Here is a 15,205-nt window from a genome sequence, read left to right as displayed (position 1 = left end):
AAAACTAGCCCAGTCGCGTTTCCAGGAGGTTCCCCGATAAAAATTGCATCCCAGGGTTAAAATATAAGTTTTTTGTCAAGGTTGCCCTGGTAATATTCACATTTTAGGGGCTAAATATCACGTTATTGGTATTGGGGTCGCTTCAACCCGCGGACATGAAAAACAACCGCAGACTTGGCAACACTGGTTGGCATTTACTACACAGAGCCGTAATTCACTGACAATCTACACAAAATCGATTTTAAAATCGCAGGCGATTCTTTGTCGATTTTGAAAGCGATTTTGTGTAGCTTGTCGGTGGACTACGGCTCTGTGTAGTAAATGCCGCTACACCTGAACCAGTGTTTCCAAGTCTGCGGTTGTTTTTCATGTCCGCGGGTTGAAGCGACCCCAATACCAATAACGTGATATTTAGCCCCTAAAATGTGAATATTACCAGGGCAACCCTGACAAAAACGTATATTTTAACCCCGGGATGCAATTTTTATCAGGGAACCTCCTGGAAACGCGACTGGGCTAGTTTTGGACTAGTTTTGAGAAGCAACTGGGCAGGATTTGTTGTGAAAACCTGGCAACCCTGATCTTAACGTACGTGCTGGAGATATACTATTAATCACAGGAGCGTCTTTACTGAAGAGACGCGCATGAAAATCGTATTCGATTTTTTGCACAGCCCTAGTAGGTGGTGTGAAAGCATAATTGGCGTTTAAGTGGGGAACCTCCGGTGTGAGCTCACCTGGGTGATCAGCTGAACTATGAAATCCACCACGAGCTTGGACTCTTTGTTGAACATGCCCTGCCAAAGCTTATCCACCACACGCTGGGTGAAGTAGAACACATTGTTGACCAGGACCTGGTAACTTCCTCCCGTCGTTATTGGCAATGATGCCTCCTCACCTGTTGGAGGACACAGCCACATACATGAAAGATTTGTAATTTTAGCTTATATTGTGGGATTCTGAATATTTTCTTGATCAACAGACTTTAAGGGACATCAGGGAACTTTAGATCAAAAACACTGAGAACCACTAAAATATGGTCATGTCTTACCATGCCATGACAGTTTTTGCATATATTGTGCCTGATCTACATTGACATAAAAAAAAACACACACACAATTTGGAAGAAAATGAGATTGAATTAATGACAGCATTTACATGTTTGGGTACATTACTGATCAATTCCCTGAGCTAAACCTGATGACTGGGATGCAACTTACCCAACAGAACATCTGCTGCTAGAAGCTGCTCCATCACACTGTCCAGGATGTAGGACTGAAACTCTTTCTGCTGGGTCCTGGTGGAGCGCTCTGGTGAGGCCTGAGGACACAGAGCAAAGTTAGTGTTCCTGCCCAACAAATGGACACTCCCACATTAGCTTCTAATAAGCAGCATGCAAAGCACTGCAGGATGCTAGAAAAGAAAGCCAGGACGACAGTCACAGAGATTCTGTAGCTTCATGCAACATCACTGACAAACAAAATGTAATGAAGTAGATATTCAAGATGGACTCACATCTAGCAGAAGATCAATGATGGGCGTCTGTTTGCTGGCAGGTGTCATGCACAGGTTGTCCATGATAAGGACCCTCATGAAGTCGAAGACATACTTCTTGGCTGGGTGGTTGGTCAAGTAGGTTTTATTGCCTACATTACAGTATTCTGACTGGCTACGGTTCATGCCTGTATCTGTCACAAAGGCTTTGAACTCTTCTGTGGGTGAGCTTGCTTCATCATCCAAATCACTCACCTGAGGAAAACAAGATATTTTTATCACACAACCAACTTCAACTGAGAGTAAAACAAAGAGAACAATAGTGTACCATCTCAGAGTAAGGCCGTATATTGAAGGGGAAAACCGTAGCAGCAAGTGTACACAGGAAGTCCGGGCTGTGCCACATGTGTGCCAGATCTGGGATGTTGTGATAGAGGTAACGGAAAAACTGCATGAGAGTGATGGGATATTCTCTCAGCCAGGAACCCTCCTCCTCTGACTGCCAAGGCTGTGGGTTAGATAAAGAGAAATTTCAGCTTCTGTGGTCTGAGGGTCTGTGGTCATGAGAATAACCTGCACTTCTTGGTATCTGCAGTGAAAACAATTAATCTTAAAATAATACCATATAAACCTTTTATTTTTCACTTTGAGCACCAGTTGGTCACTTATTTCCCATTTCATTCAGAATTTTTTATCAGCTGTAGTACAAAACCTTTGATAAACTACCAAATGACAAGCGGAGCAATCATCCCAATGCCAGCAGTTGCTCCTAGGATGCATATTTCTAAAGCAGGAAGCTTGGAGACTCACCAGGTTGAGCATGCTGCGCAGCATTGCCAGGAGCAGGAACGCTGCTTCAGTGCACATGTTGTGAATGGAGCCCACCACTGTAGCACTGGATGCTGGGACCCCAAATATAATCGTCCAGATAGAGTCCAGGTCAAACTGTGTGAGGAGATGAGTACAACCCAATAATTATTATTTTAATGTATTATACAAATAATTAAATTGTATTAAGTTATTATGAAATCGTATTGCTACTGAATTAATGTAATACATTTAATTAAATAATTAATAATTACTCAATGGTTTTGCAGTTTAAAAAGTAAAAGAATGAAGTAGTGACACTACAATTATCTCACAGGAAACAGTCACAAGTGCAGAAGGTAAACATTTATATATAACCCATGCATGACTGAATGGATGATACAACAAAGACAATTTGTTGAACATGAGTATAGTTAACAAGGAGCATGTCACTTAAAAAAAAAAAAAAAAAAAAAAACAGTCGAAAACAAAAGGTCTGAGATTACATTGAAAAATTGGGATTTGAAATCTAAATCTAAATCCTATTTAAATTTGTAAAAGTTTTAGGATTCAAAGAGAAAGAAAGAAAGAGAGAGAGAGAGAGAGAGAGAGAGAGAGAGAGAGAGAGAGAAAGAGAAAGAGAAAGAGAAAGAGAAAAAGAATATGATATAAAATGATTTTAGATTCTGCACTACTGCTAGGTCACTAATTGTATGTAAGCAAATCGGTGACACCGAGGGTTAACATGACTCTTAATTTTTCAATTAAATTACTTTACACAACTGCAGATAACACAAATTATTTTAAAAAAATAATTAAAAATACATATACATAATGTGTATATATATATGTATATATATGTATATATATGTATATATATATATATATATATATATATAGTATTTTTGATAGTGGTCTCACACACAATCAAAGACAAAAAGTGAAGACATTCAAGTTTGATTAGTAGGGAAAAAAGGTTTGCATACTGACATGTACCTGCAGGCTGTCAGGCAGCTCTGTGATTGGCTGCTGGAGGAAAAGGGCCATGAGCATGAAGTAGATCTCTGGGACATTGGTGTGTTTGGGCAGTAGAGTTTGCAACACAGGGAATCCTGGGAAATGGCAGGCATCTCGGTTGATTTCACGCAATGTCGACCTGCCTCCTGCACTGCGGCCAACGTTAAAACCTGAAAGAATATGATTATGTTACATAAAACAAATTATGTTAAAGTACTAAATACTTCGTTATTGATATTATTGTTATCATTTTTTATAATGTATGATTATAGAAACTGTTCAACTAAAATGCATGTGAAACTAATCAAATATGATTAGGTCTCTTGCTCACCCAGAACAGTGCCAATCTTATTAGTGAGCACAGAGTCGGTGTGGTCCAGCCATCCTCCTCCAGACAGGCCCTCTTTAAACCGGCTCAGGATGGATTGGTTACTCAGCAACACCACCAAGATTAAGAGAGCTGCCGTCACTGTACTAGAGTGAATGTGTTCTTCCATAAACATCAGCAACCAATCGAAACCCAAGGTGCGCACAAGTTCTTCGCAAGCCCTGGGGGAGGTAGCAGAAAAGAAAAATTAAGTGGGGGGATGATCATTAATATGAAGGTAGATCTTACAAGTATTGTTTATAATGTTTTAAGTTATGAGGCTTAATTTACATCAAATTAAATTGTGCACTTTGTCATTTTTCATACACACACACACAAAAAAATAAAAAAATACTGAGAGCACTGATAAGAGATAAAAGCACTTTAGCTACACTAAATCATTTTGGACACATTTCCAAAGTGTCAAGTTCCATCTGTATCCAATCCCAGTTATCAGCCCTAAACCAGCAAGCTTAGGTAACAATGTTACAGATGCTGTAAAATGCAGCCCAGCTCTCTGAAGTCCAATAATCCACCCTTGATTTAATATGGAGCATCACTCACTGTACATTAACAATGTTCTTCTCTTTGCAGGTGAAGAGCTGTTTGAGCAGGATGTCCAGCAGTCTGTTCCGCAGAAGAATCAAGTTGGATGACAGGAGGCCTCCAAACTCATCATCAGCTCCTGAAAACACCCAGGAAGAAGAGTAAGACCACTAACAGGAGAAATGATACTGCTAACCTTTTTGACATTTTTAAGCTCCTGGTATCTTAAGACATCTCATTATTAGGCCTAGATGAAATCTGCAGATTTTCCAGTGCTGATTTTTAGTTGGAATCTGCATAAAGTGCTTACATGGAGCTAACTCTGCACTCTCACGGATAGCTGAAACCACCAAATTAGGCAAAATATTTCAGAAATGCACAAGGGGTGTCAGATTTTTAGGAATGACATGACGTTTCAATCCAGCAGGAATTCTGTGTAGCTTTCTACAAGGTTCTGCAGGTGTGGATTTCTTTTGGTGCTGTTTAAAGCTGGCAATGCTTTGATGCCCATGGGTCTAATTCTTTAACAGGGTGATCTGAAGTGTTGTTGTGTTGGAACAATATGCTGCTAAAATGCTTCTTTGATACTTGGAAGCTTAAAAAAGCGGACTCACCCCTGTCGATCTTCTCCTCATTGGTGTTCTCCATAATGACAAACTTCTCACAGACTGCAAATGTTGGCAATGTTGAGGAGATAAACTGCCCAAACCTAGAAAAAAAATTCAATCATAGCCATAAACAAATGAAAGAATGTCCAGAGTTATTAATGATTATTTTGTGATCGAAAAATGTTATTTTGTGTGTGTAAATTGTACATAGTGTTCCTTAATAAGTAGTCACCCCGCTTCTAAATAAAGTATGTTATGCAGCAAAATCAGGCAGATTTTAAAGAATCAGACACTTTGGATTCTAATCTTTTAAAACTTTAAATTGTAAACTCTCCGTTTACCTGAGTAGGTCATATGAGTTGGGGAAGCCTTGAAGCAGGAGACTGAGGACATTGCCGATGGCAGCGATGGTGGGCTGAGACAGAGATTGATCCCTCAGAGTCAGCAGCAGTTTGGGGATCAATTGAAACTCCCGCAATAGTTTGGCATTCTTAGCAGCTTCACTGAGAACAGAAACAACGTGATGTATTTTAGATACCATGTGATGCAGATGTTGCTGCTGGTTAACCATTATAACGTCAATGCTTAATGTACACTGTATCACTTCTACAGGGCTGAAAGTATCCAAAGAATGTCCCATTACATCGCAGAAAGGCTTATATCGATTGCCCCGAATCAAAGACTCAATAAAGAGTTTTACTAATTACCTGGATTCAGTCAGAAGTTCAATGAAGTGCTCGAAGAGAGAGAGGTGCAGTTCATAGGGAGCATGCAGCCAAACCTGAAAGTCCACCAAATTAAACATTTTAAGTTATTATATCATGAAAAACCAACAAATGTTTCTATCTTCTAAAATAAAAGAAGTATATCGTCTGAAATAAAAGAAGTTTTAGAACTGAAGACCACTACACACAATCATTTTCTTATGCCAGAAACTATTAGAGTGAATGTAGTTCAATTTTCAGCAAGGTCACTGATGATGTCAGTTTGAGGTATTTATACATCCTAACTGGATGTCAATCATTCTCTGTATATCTGCCAGATGTGAGTAACGGGGGGAAAAAAACTAAATAAAATCACAGCATTACTAAGGCTGCTCTGGTGTGAGCTTCGCAGTCGCACCTCAAAATCACACAGCAGGTCCTGGAAGGCTGTGGAGTTGGGGATAATTGAGGTCTCGTGGCCACTATCGACAGTTCCAACGAGGGAAAAGGTCAAGTGCAGAATATGGCTGTTCAACAGAGGCCGTTTCTTCTTCAGCAGCATGGCCAACAGCTATAACAGAAGACATTAAGTTAAACAAGACCATTCAGGCAAATGATCTAAAGCTGACAGGGATAAAAACAACAACAGAAGGTCTATGTGGAAGAATGATCTGCTATATTTTCCTTAGTCTACTCAATTCAGGATTCAGTGATCAGTTCAGTTTAAAACAGGCTGCAACCCAACACTCAGCCATTCATTTTCCTTACACAGTGACACCTCAATCAGCATTAGCTCCGTGAAACATCGCATTCTCTCTACAGACCCTATTAAAGTAGCAGAGAAATAAAACAATGCACCATCTGTTATGTTCAAACCAGCACATCCCAGCATGCCCCACCCTTAAGAACCCTCACTTATCACAACAATTGGCTGTCACCGGTCACAACAGCCCAGGCTCACTGTTATCATTTAATTTGCCACCTCATTGGCTCATAACATCCTACAGCTACAGCTGTAGAGAACAGAGGACATGCTCGGTTCAAAGTTCACTCATAATTGTTATTGCAGCCCACCTGGTAGCCTTTGATACGCTCCATCTCCTTGCTAGCTAGCGGGTTGCTCTTGACAACACACACTAATGCTTTTACTGCAGCATAGAGACCCTCCACGTCTGAAGCCATGGCAACCAGGCCCAGAATGGCAGCTGCTCCTCCGATGTACTGGAGGTTGGTGGCGACCGGTTTGGTTACGAATGCGCGCACACCTACATGGAACAAGATTGCAGCTATAAATACATGAACACTGAGAGAAAGGGCCGGTTTATTGGAAAAGCTGTATTGTGCTACTTTTCTTTTTTGCACTCACCCAGGTAACCGATGACTGCAGCTCCAATGGTCCTGGCTGACCCGTTGAGATGGCCCACTGCATTATGGACGAGTTTGACTGGTGTGGCACTTTCATGAGAGGAAACCCCCAGCTGAAAGAGGATGAAAACATCACTCTGAGTTAAAATGTTAATTAAAATAATTACTCATGGGCAGGACAAGGAATCTGCACAGCAAATTTCTGCAGAATCGGAAGACTCGCGCTTCAAAAGTTCTAGACATTCCGCACCCCTTGCATATTTATTTGCATTTATATATGCACAAAAAGCTCTGCTGATATTTACATTAATTAAATGTCCTCATTTATACAGAAGTGTTTATACAAATCATTAACAAAACTTTTTTTTATTCTTTACTACCCTAAGAATTCTCCATATTTTGACAAAAAATCAGCAAAGATTTTTTTAAAAGAAATTAATCATTAATTCAGCAAGGACACATTAAATTAATCAAAAGTGAAAGCAAATACATTTGTAATGTTACAAAAAATTTTGTGTACAAAAAGATTTCAAATAAATGCAGCCCTTTTTAACTTTCTATTAATCAGAGAATCACAGTTTCCTCAAACATATTAAACAACACAACTGTTTTCAACATTAATAATCTGAAATGTTTCTTGAAAGATCATGTGACACTAAAGACTAAAGCAATATTGGTGAGCATAAGAAAGTTTTTTTCAAAAACAAAGAAACATTTTTACTGACCCCAAACTTTTGAACAATAATGTAGGTCTGCTTATGGTCTTGATTATTTGGTGGTTGTTCAAATTATTAATTATGACTTTTAATGTAAAAAAAAATATATATATATATATATAAATATATATATATATATATATATATATATATATATATATATATATATATATATATATATATATATATATATATATATATATATATTAATTATAATGCAAAATCATATATATTTTTAAACATTTTCAATGTTTAACTTGGTAAAATTCATTACAACTAATTAATATATCAATATTTAATTAAAATTAAAAATCATATCATTTAAATAAATTATTTTAGCAAAAGAGATTGAAGAAGCAGGGTGAGAAACCTGTTTGGCGATGGCTTTGCTGTCCAGTTTGTTGTAGACTTTTCGTATCTTGGCCACAGTGAGAGTAGATACAGAATGAGCAAAGAGACTGAAGGAGACCTTCTCTTCAGGAACCAATCCAACAGGACAGGGTGGCACAGCCTCAGTCTTTGAGTCTTTACCTGGATATATAAGAGGAAACAGTTAAAACCAAGAACATCCAACTACATATAACAAACATAAGATGTGCATAACATTTAATCAGTACAATAGCCAATCATTTACAATAAACATCTACTTTTAAAATCAAACATCTTTTAGTTTCTTGTTATTCACCTCGGTGTGACACATCAGGTACTCACATGGCAGGTAAACAGCTTGGAAACTGCCTACATAATTGGGTCCCAGCTCATAGATGGCAGCCACACTGGCAGCAGGCAGCACCTCCTCCAGAAAGTGAGTGGGCCCCAGTCGCCAGACCAGAGTGGAGAGCTGGCGCTGTGCCGGTGGTGCACCGATGTAGCTGTACACCGTGCTCACCACAGGTGGGTTTGTGGAGGCAGAGCCACCGGGAGCATTGTGAACATAGTGCAGCTACAAAGACAACCACAATGAAAAAACAAAAGAGGTGAGTGTGACCTTATCGGGAATAATGCATTTTATTTTAAATATACATTTAACAGCAGTCTTGGGAACTGGTGTTTGAGCTGCTAATGAAGCAAGAGAAAAACCATTTCGCATTAGATTTTAAATCTGACGGCAATTTTGAGTTATGCTAAAATTTGTAATATTAGTTCAAATCTTTAAAAGGGGGCAGAAAATAATAACATTTCTGCAGAAAAAAGAATAATGGAACCGTTTCCCATTACTTTAGTCAAAACAAAATAAAGGTGTCTACATCAGGAGCTGGGCCACACCTTGACCGTGCTGACCATCTGGCCATCGATGTAGAGCGTCGCCATGCTATTCTTCAGCATTCCCTTGCTCATAACTAACACCAGGTGGTGCCACTGTCCCTCGGTGATGAGGTCAGCGCAGCGGAAGCGCGCACAGCAGGGCAGGATCTCATAGAAGGAGGACTCCTCACTGAAGTCATCCACTGCAAGGGAGAGAGGAAATGATGTCACGTCACTAACCACAGACAAAGGAACTTTTCCTCCGAATTTCAGAAGGATCTGGCTCTTAAACCCTACATTAAAATGGCTTAATTGTCTACTTCTGATTTGCCAATGAAACATAAGCGTGGTGACATCATGAGCTAAATAAAAATTGTAAGTATTTAAAAAAATTTTGTGTGTGTGTTCACAAACATCAGCATTTTGCATTTTGAAAGTCTAATAGATTTGTTCTTATTTACTCTGCATGCGGAGGAACAAAGGCTGAAACAATCATCTGATTCACAAACATTCCACATCATTAGAACTTTGCTGACATAAACAGAAAACAAAGATGCAGAACAGGAAGTTGTAGGAAACACTTGCCGTAGGTCTGAAGCAGCTCTTCCTTAGTGGACACAATGAGAGATCGGTCTTTAGCGGAGAGCACGATGGCCAGGCACACGTAGTGCTGCTCAGACGAGGTGGCCCTCCGCACCACCGTGAGCAGACGCACAGGATGGCTTTGGGGTGGCGTGCTGAAACGCTCAACACAAAACCATGTTGAGTAGCTCAGGCCAGACGGGGGTGGAAAGAAACGCTCGCCTGAAGAAATAAAAAGGAGGATATTCAATATTAGGAGTTACTTTCTCTTTTTGCATCATTTGGATGTAGAATGACACAACAGTCACAGCTGCCCAATGTTACATGAATATTAATGTTGATTATTCTCAGAATAGTTTTTTAATGGACAGATAAGACTGCTTTTAAATTCTGATGGTGCTTGAACAAGCAATGAATGGCAAAGTGTTACTTATGAGACCTTGAGTGAAAATACTTCTTAGACAAATTACTCTACCTATATATATATATATATATATATGTATGTGTGTGTGTGTGTGTGTGTGTGTGTGTGTGTGTGTGTGTGTGTGTGTGCATTTACATTCAGATTTCCATCTCAAATGTTCATTTTTTTACTGTCAATTTAATATGTCCATGCTGAAAAAGTAGTATGAATAATAATCTGACCCTAAACTTTTACACTTAATAGAAGTCTCTATTAAAGCTCTTAATATAAAGCTCTTTCCGATTCTGGTTCTTATTGGCATAATTCAACAGATCTTAATATTTGTTTTGCATTTTTGTAAGTATTTATTTTCAAGTTCAAATAAAAATGTATTACACTTTTTTTTTTATGTGGTTTGAGGACCAAGCCTTGGACTTTGCATAAAGATCTATCTATTACATCAAGCAAACATTCTTCAAAATTTAACCTAAGCTACTTAGATACAACAAATCCACTTTGGCTTGTACCCTAAACCCAGGAAAGCCCTGGAAGAGAGACAGGAACAATGAACTAGACTGCAGGGTATCTGAATGAAACTCTCCGAGCAAGAAATGATGATGGCATCGACAAAAATAGGTCAGAGAATATGATGCAGGAGTCTATCTATAAATATTGAAATCATCCATTCGAGAGAGAGAGAGGAGGAGGAAGGGAAATGGGGAGGATGAAGGAAAGAGAGAGAGCTAGACAGCGAAATGAAGAAAGACAGGAAGGGAGAAAGATGGAGAGCCCTGAATCACCTCATTAATACTACATAGGCACTTGTACGCCCACTCAGGGCTGCTGTGAGCCAGTGGTGCTCGAACAGGAGCAAAGGCACACAAACAATTTCTGTCAAGCTCTGTCAAGTTCTGGTGTGCTTCCTCTTTTCTCTAGACTTCACCGTCTTTGCAAAAATTCAGTCACAGTGCTGTGCTCCTGTTCCCTCTCCCTCTCGCCTGTCATGAGCCATGATGCTTCTGAAATTCCGTCAAGCTACTTACACCCGCCCTCGCCATCCCACGTTTGTAAACTCAAACTCGCTCAAAAACTCAATGACATTAATCTGTTAAAACAATAACAGCTGATTTATATCTTCTGAGATCCCAAGCACCAAGGTTTATTGTGTGATAATGATTTGCTTGCTGTACATTCATCAATTTAATGTACTTTTTTTTATATTTTAAGCTTGATATTAATAAAGACTTACAAAAGAGAGGAAAGCTGCTGTCTGCAAATCATGGGGGTTGGGGAAGAGTGTGTTTGTGAGCACATACCATTTCCCATGCCGCTGACCACTGCCCCGTCACTGACTCCAGATGTGTTAGCATTACTGGACGGCGCGTTGTGAGGGGCCAAACTGGGCAAAAACAAACAGCTGGAGAGAGAAGACGGAAGTAAAAAATGAATGTCAATTTATCAGAAATCCCAGCATGCCAGACATTTCACACATTTTATTCTTGTCTCTCAGTAACAAACAGTCATAATATGAGGGAATATTTCACATTGGCAGCTTAAAGAGTTGTTTATTTGTGGGTGTCACGCCTTATGTAACACTGACAGAGTGTGCTCACCATAACAGCACTGAATTACATCGTGTACAAAACATTATACAAATTTCCACTGATGGAACTTATTTAAACACCAGATATTACTAAATGTTAGAAAAGCAAATAATGAGAATGGGTGCAACCCAATGCAAGATTCCTGTCAATCCATACTTCATTAAGCATTCTGCCATTCATCAAATGAACAGAAAACCATCCCAATGTCACTCAAAACAGCTAAACAAGCCTCCATGGAGGCTAATTAACCCTGAAAAGGAAGCTTCATGTGTCATTTTAATATTATAAAAGCTGTGGCAATTAAAAAAAAGGTCCCAAATCACTCTAACAATTCAAGCATCCACCAAAAATCAGTGAAACATTAACACCTCCCACCAGACAAGGAAGTGTGTGGAAAAGGGTTCAATTTGGGGACAAATCTGATTAAACCTCCCTTTGGGAACATTTGGAGAAGTCCTTTTTGGAGAAAAAACCTTCACATAATTAGTAAAACACATTATATATTGTTGTATATTATTTTAAAAAAATCTAAAGATAAAACAATAGAAGTATATGCATATGTGTGTGGGGGTTAATGTCCACCTCCTCCCTGTTTGCTCCCTTATAACCTAAAAAGCTTTAAGCCCAGCTGTGGCAGCACCATTAGGCTGGTCTGCACGACCCAATACGGAACGTGTTTACATGAATTTTTCATGAAGGCAGATGGGGAGCGCACTGTGTGTGTGCGCATTTTGTCAGCATCCGCGAGATGAAATGTGGGCCAGTACAAGTGATTTTTACATCTCCAATTATTCTAAGCTGCATGTTCTATTCAGATGTAGGAGGAAGTATTCAAAGACACAGGAGGATTCTGGCTAAGACATATAAAAGATACATCATTTGGATTGTCTGTGCCGTTGGTGCAGGTTTAAAGGGCATTTGTGGCATTTATGTCTGTAGAACTGCTGCATAATTGTTCAAGCAATAGAAATGCCTCTGGGAGACTAACCAAATTCAATCTGTGCACAACCAATATCACTTGAAGCATTTGGGTCTCTGTTATGTGTGCAAAAACTGAACCGTTGACCCATTTCACACACAGAAATCTCCCAATTAAGCAGCTAATAATTTGGAAAGAAGACAAATGATGATCACTGTGCTTTCATATTTAATGAAAAAGATGAAATATTAAAGATCTGTTATTTTCAGTTTAGCATGTACCCTGATGGGATTATGTTAAACAGAAGCAGATGGAGGCTCCGTGTGGATTCTTTGTTGCGCTTTGAACTGCGATACGTTCAGAGATGTAAGCGCATTTCAAGTCTGTTTTTCAGTGAGCTTTAACTAGGTCAAGCTTTTAAAAGCACAACTCCAAAATTTTTTTTGATTGACGCATATATCTGGTAAACACATTCTGAACTGAAGCCAATAAATCTCTGATGCCTAAACGAATGTCTGCTTACAAACAGTGATTGTGCAAACAAATCTAGATCTTCATTAGATATAGACTAGATCAGCGCTGGCAGCCTTACCCGAATCCCTCTAATGACGTGTCAAACTCCACGAAGGCGGGCGTGACGGATGACCCGTGGAGACGGATGTCATGGGGCGTTGTCATGGAGACCAGGCACTTGACTCGGGTGAGGGGCACAGTGCTGCCCTCAGCCGATCGCACCAGACTTCGGCTGATCCGGTACTGGCTGTTGTCCTCATTAATCGTGAACACGCTATCCGGTCCAAAACCCTCCATGGACAGAGTCATGCTGTCTGGATGTGGAAAAGGTCAAATGTACAGTCAGGCTTGTCCCGTAAACTCTACTGCTCTCTTAATGTTACACTATTAACTTATAACAATATGTATTTTTCATTTCAGGCCAAAAAATGTCATATATAAAATGTTTCTGTGTTAAGAGGAAAGCAGTGTAGTGATGTCAGAAAAGGAATGCTAAAGGAATAAATAGTAGGTGAATGTTGAATGATGTAAATGTGACACTATAAAAGCATGGAAAATTTCCTGTCTGGTAAAATCCTTTCATTCTTTTTACATTACAGTTCTCTTAAATATCCTCATTCTGAAGTAATCTGTTGTGGATATAACCAACAAAAATATCTGCTTGCACTGGACCTTGGAATGACTGCACAATTCCACTGAGGCTTTCTACAAAGCAAGCAGGAAACCTTTAAATTAGCAAGTTCAAAATGGACTCGCTGGGCATGGTGAGAGCTTGGAGAAAAGTAATTTTACTGGTAATTAGGGAAGCTGGGAACTCATCTCCAGCAGAACCCTGTTCAATTGAATGTCTCTCTGCTGGCAGAGCCGTGGAGAGCGAAAGGAGAATGTTTTGTTTGATTCTGATGGTGATTGATGGCATTTCACCAAAGACCACAGTCAGTGAAGCCTGAAGTAATGTCCCTTCTTTCACTGGCCCACAGAGAAACCACAGAGACAAGACCACATAACACTGACACAAACTGTTTACGGGATGGCACAAAAGCACAGTGACAGCTCTAGCAGTCTTTATGCATTCATTTTTTTCCTTACTGCGCATTTCAGCTTCATAGCTTAGGGAGCTAGGCTTGTGGACCCGATACTGCTTCAGGAGCTTTTTGTCCCAGGCACCGCAATTCAGAGGATTCCCAAGTCGTAAAAATTCCCTGAAAAATGCATAAAAACCATTTATTAGAGACAGTATTATCCTAAACAATGAGCAATTGCTTGCTCTTCGAACATTATCACAACACATTAGGAAATCCAGAAGACAACAACTTCAACGGATAAAAATAAACATTAAATAAATTCAGTGAATAAAATATATAATTACAGTATAATAATTGTAATGATTGCAATTATATATATATATATATAGGCTAAATTATTATTATTATTATTATTTTATTATAAATAATAAGAAAATAAGTATATATTAATCACTTAAATAACTATGATCCGGAATGCAGTCGCATGACATTTAAACCATATACGACAGATTTTGATTTCTCAAATGAGCTGAAGTGAATTGCTGTTTGTTTTATTATTATTATTATGTAGTGAAGCATCCTCCATCACGTTAGACCAGCCATGCAGAAAATTGAAATCGCTAATCCGTTTGACTTAGAGACAACCCATAGTGAGTAGGGCTGCACGATATTGGAAAAAAACTCACATTGCGATATTTTGTATTTCTGCAATATATATTGCGATATGAAAGAAAAAAAAAAAAAAACACCAGATGACTTGAAAAGCTCTATTTGAAAAAAAAGAAGAAAAAAAAATTCAATGATTGGGTTGATTTTGTAGGTGAGTAAATCAGCATAGAAAAATAGACAAATTAAAAACAGAGATAAATATAATAGAACAAATATATAAATTAAATAAACAGTGCTTCATCTTTTTCCGGTAAGTCTAACAGTGGTTAAATAATCAAATGTAAAATAACACTGCATATTCTTTACGGTATAAATTAAATCTAATAAATCTAAGTTAAAGCTACAAAAGTGATTTTTCTCTATGTGTTTTGTTGTTTGATTAACAGTCATGACACAGAAAGCTTTAGGAACATTAAAGTGCTGTGAACCAATATACTGATACAATATACTACGCGAAAACAATCAGTATCAGTATCAAATTTGATCACTTTCCTTTTATGCAAACATGCAGCTGTGATAAGCTCAAATCAGTAAAGACTGAAACATGCAGGAGCCCCAGGAGCAAAACAGATTTTAACTGACTCATCTGGTCTTTGTATAAACAAAAATCAGTTCAAAAGAG

At 38.7% G+C, this 15,205-nt stretch overlaps 1 protein-coding gene across 6 annotated transcripts in view; it reads right to left on the bottom strand.

The window, feature by feature from the left end:
• wdfy3 (WD repeat and FYVE domain containing 3) overlaps window positions 1–15,205 on the bottom strand; it is a 72,218-nt gene that overhangs the window by 18,067 nt on the left and 38,946 nt on the right. For 3 of the 6 annotated variants that reach the window (XM_042724531.1, XM_042724528.1, XM_042724532.1), the window contains 22 exons: window positions 13,979–14,091; window positions 12,969–13,203; window positions 11,170–11,270; window positions 9,454–9,672; window positions 8,890–9,071; window positions 8,335–8,566; window positions 7,994–8,154; window positions 6,909–7,020; window positions 6,617–6,807; window positions 5,961–6,113; window positions 5,546–5,619; window positions 5,180–5,341; window positions 4,845–4,939; window positions 4,249–4,369; window positions 3,649–3,866; window positions 3,291–3,487; window positions 2,304–2,438; window positions 1,822–2,001; window positions 1,515–1,748; window positions 1,220–1,319; window positions 1,051–1,086; window positions 737–897 (listed from right to left, as the gene is read on the bottom strand). In XM_042724531.1, the coding sequence (XP_042580465.1) occupies window positions 737–897; window positions 1,051–1,086; window positions 1,220–1,319; window positions 1,515–1,748; window positions 1,822–2,001; window positions 2,304–2,438; window positions 3,291–3,487; window positions 3,649–3,866; window positions 4,249–4,369; window positions 4,845–4,939; window positions 5,180–5,341; window positions 5,546–5,619; window positions 5,961–6,113; window positions 6,617–6,807; window positions 6,909–7,020; window positions 7,994–8,154; window positions 8,335–8,566; window positions 8,890–9,071; window positions 9,454–9,672; window positions 11,170–11,270; window positions 12,969–13,203; window positions 13,979–14,091 (3,412 nt within the window). The remainder of the gene's footprint in view (window positions 1–736; window positions 898–1,050; window positions 1,087–1,219; window positions 1,320–1,514; window positions 1,749–1,821; window positions 2,002–2,303; window positions 2,439–3,290; window positions 3,488–3,648; window positions 3,867–4,248; window positions 4,370–4,844; window positions 4,940–5,179; window positions 5,342–5,545; window positions 5,620–5,960; window positions 6,114–6,616; window positions 6,808–6,908; window positions 7,021–7,993; window positions 8,155–8,334; window positions 8,567–8,889; window positions 9,072–9,453; window positions 9,673–11,169; window positions 11,271–12,968; window positions 13,204–13,978; window positions 14,092–15,205) is intronic. The other 3 variants (XM_042724530.1, XM_042724533.1, XM_042724529.1) reach the window with 2 other exon arrangements.

The sequence above is a fragment of the Cyprinus carpio genome, chromosome B5 (genome assembly GCF_018340385.1).
Source record: "Cyprinus carpio isolate SPL01 chromosome B5, ASM1834038v1, whole genome shotgun sequence".
Lineage (NCBI taxonomy): Eukaryota > Metazoa > Chordata > Actinopteri > Cypriniformes > Cyprinidae > Cyprinus > Cyprinus carpio.
Note: the sequence above shows the minus strand (reverse complement) of the source record. Positions and strands in the feature narration are given on the sequence as shown.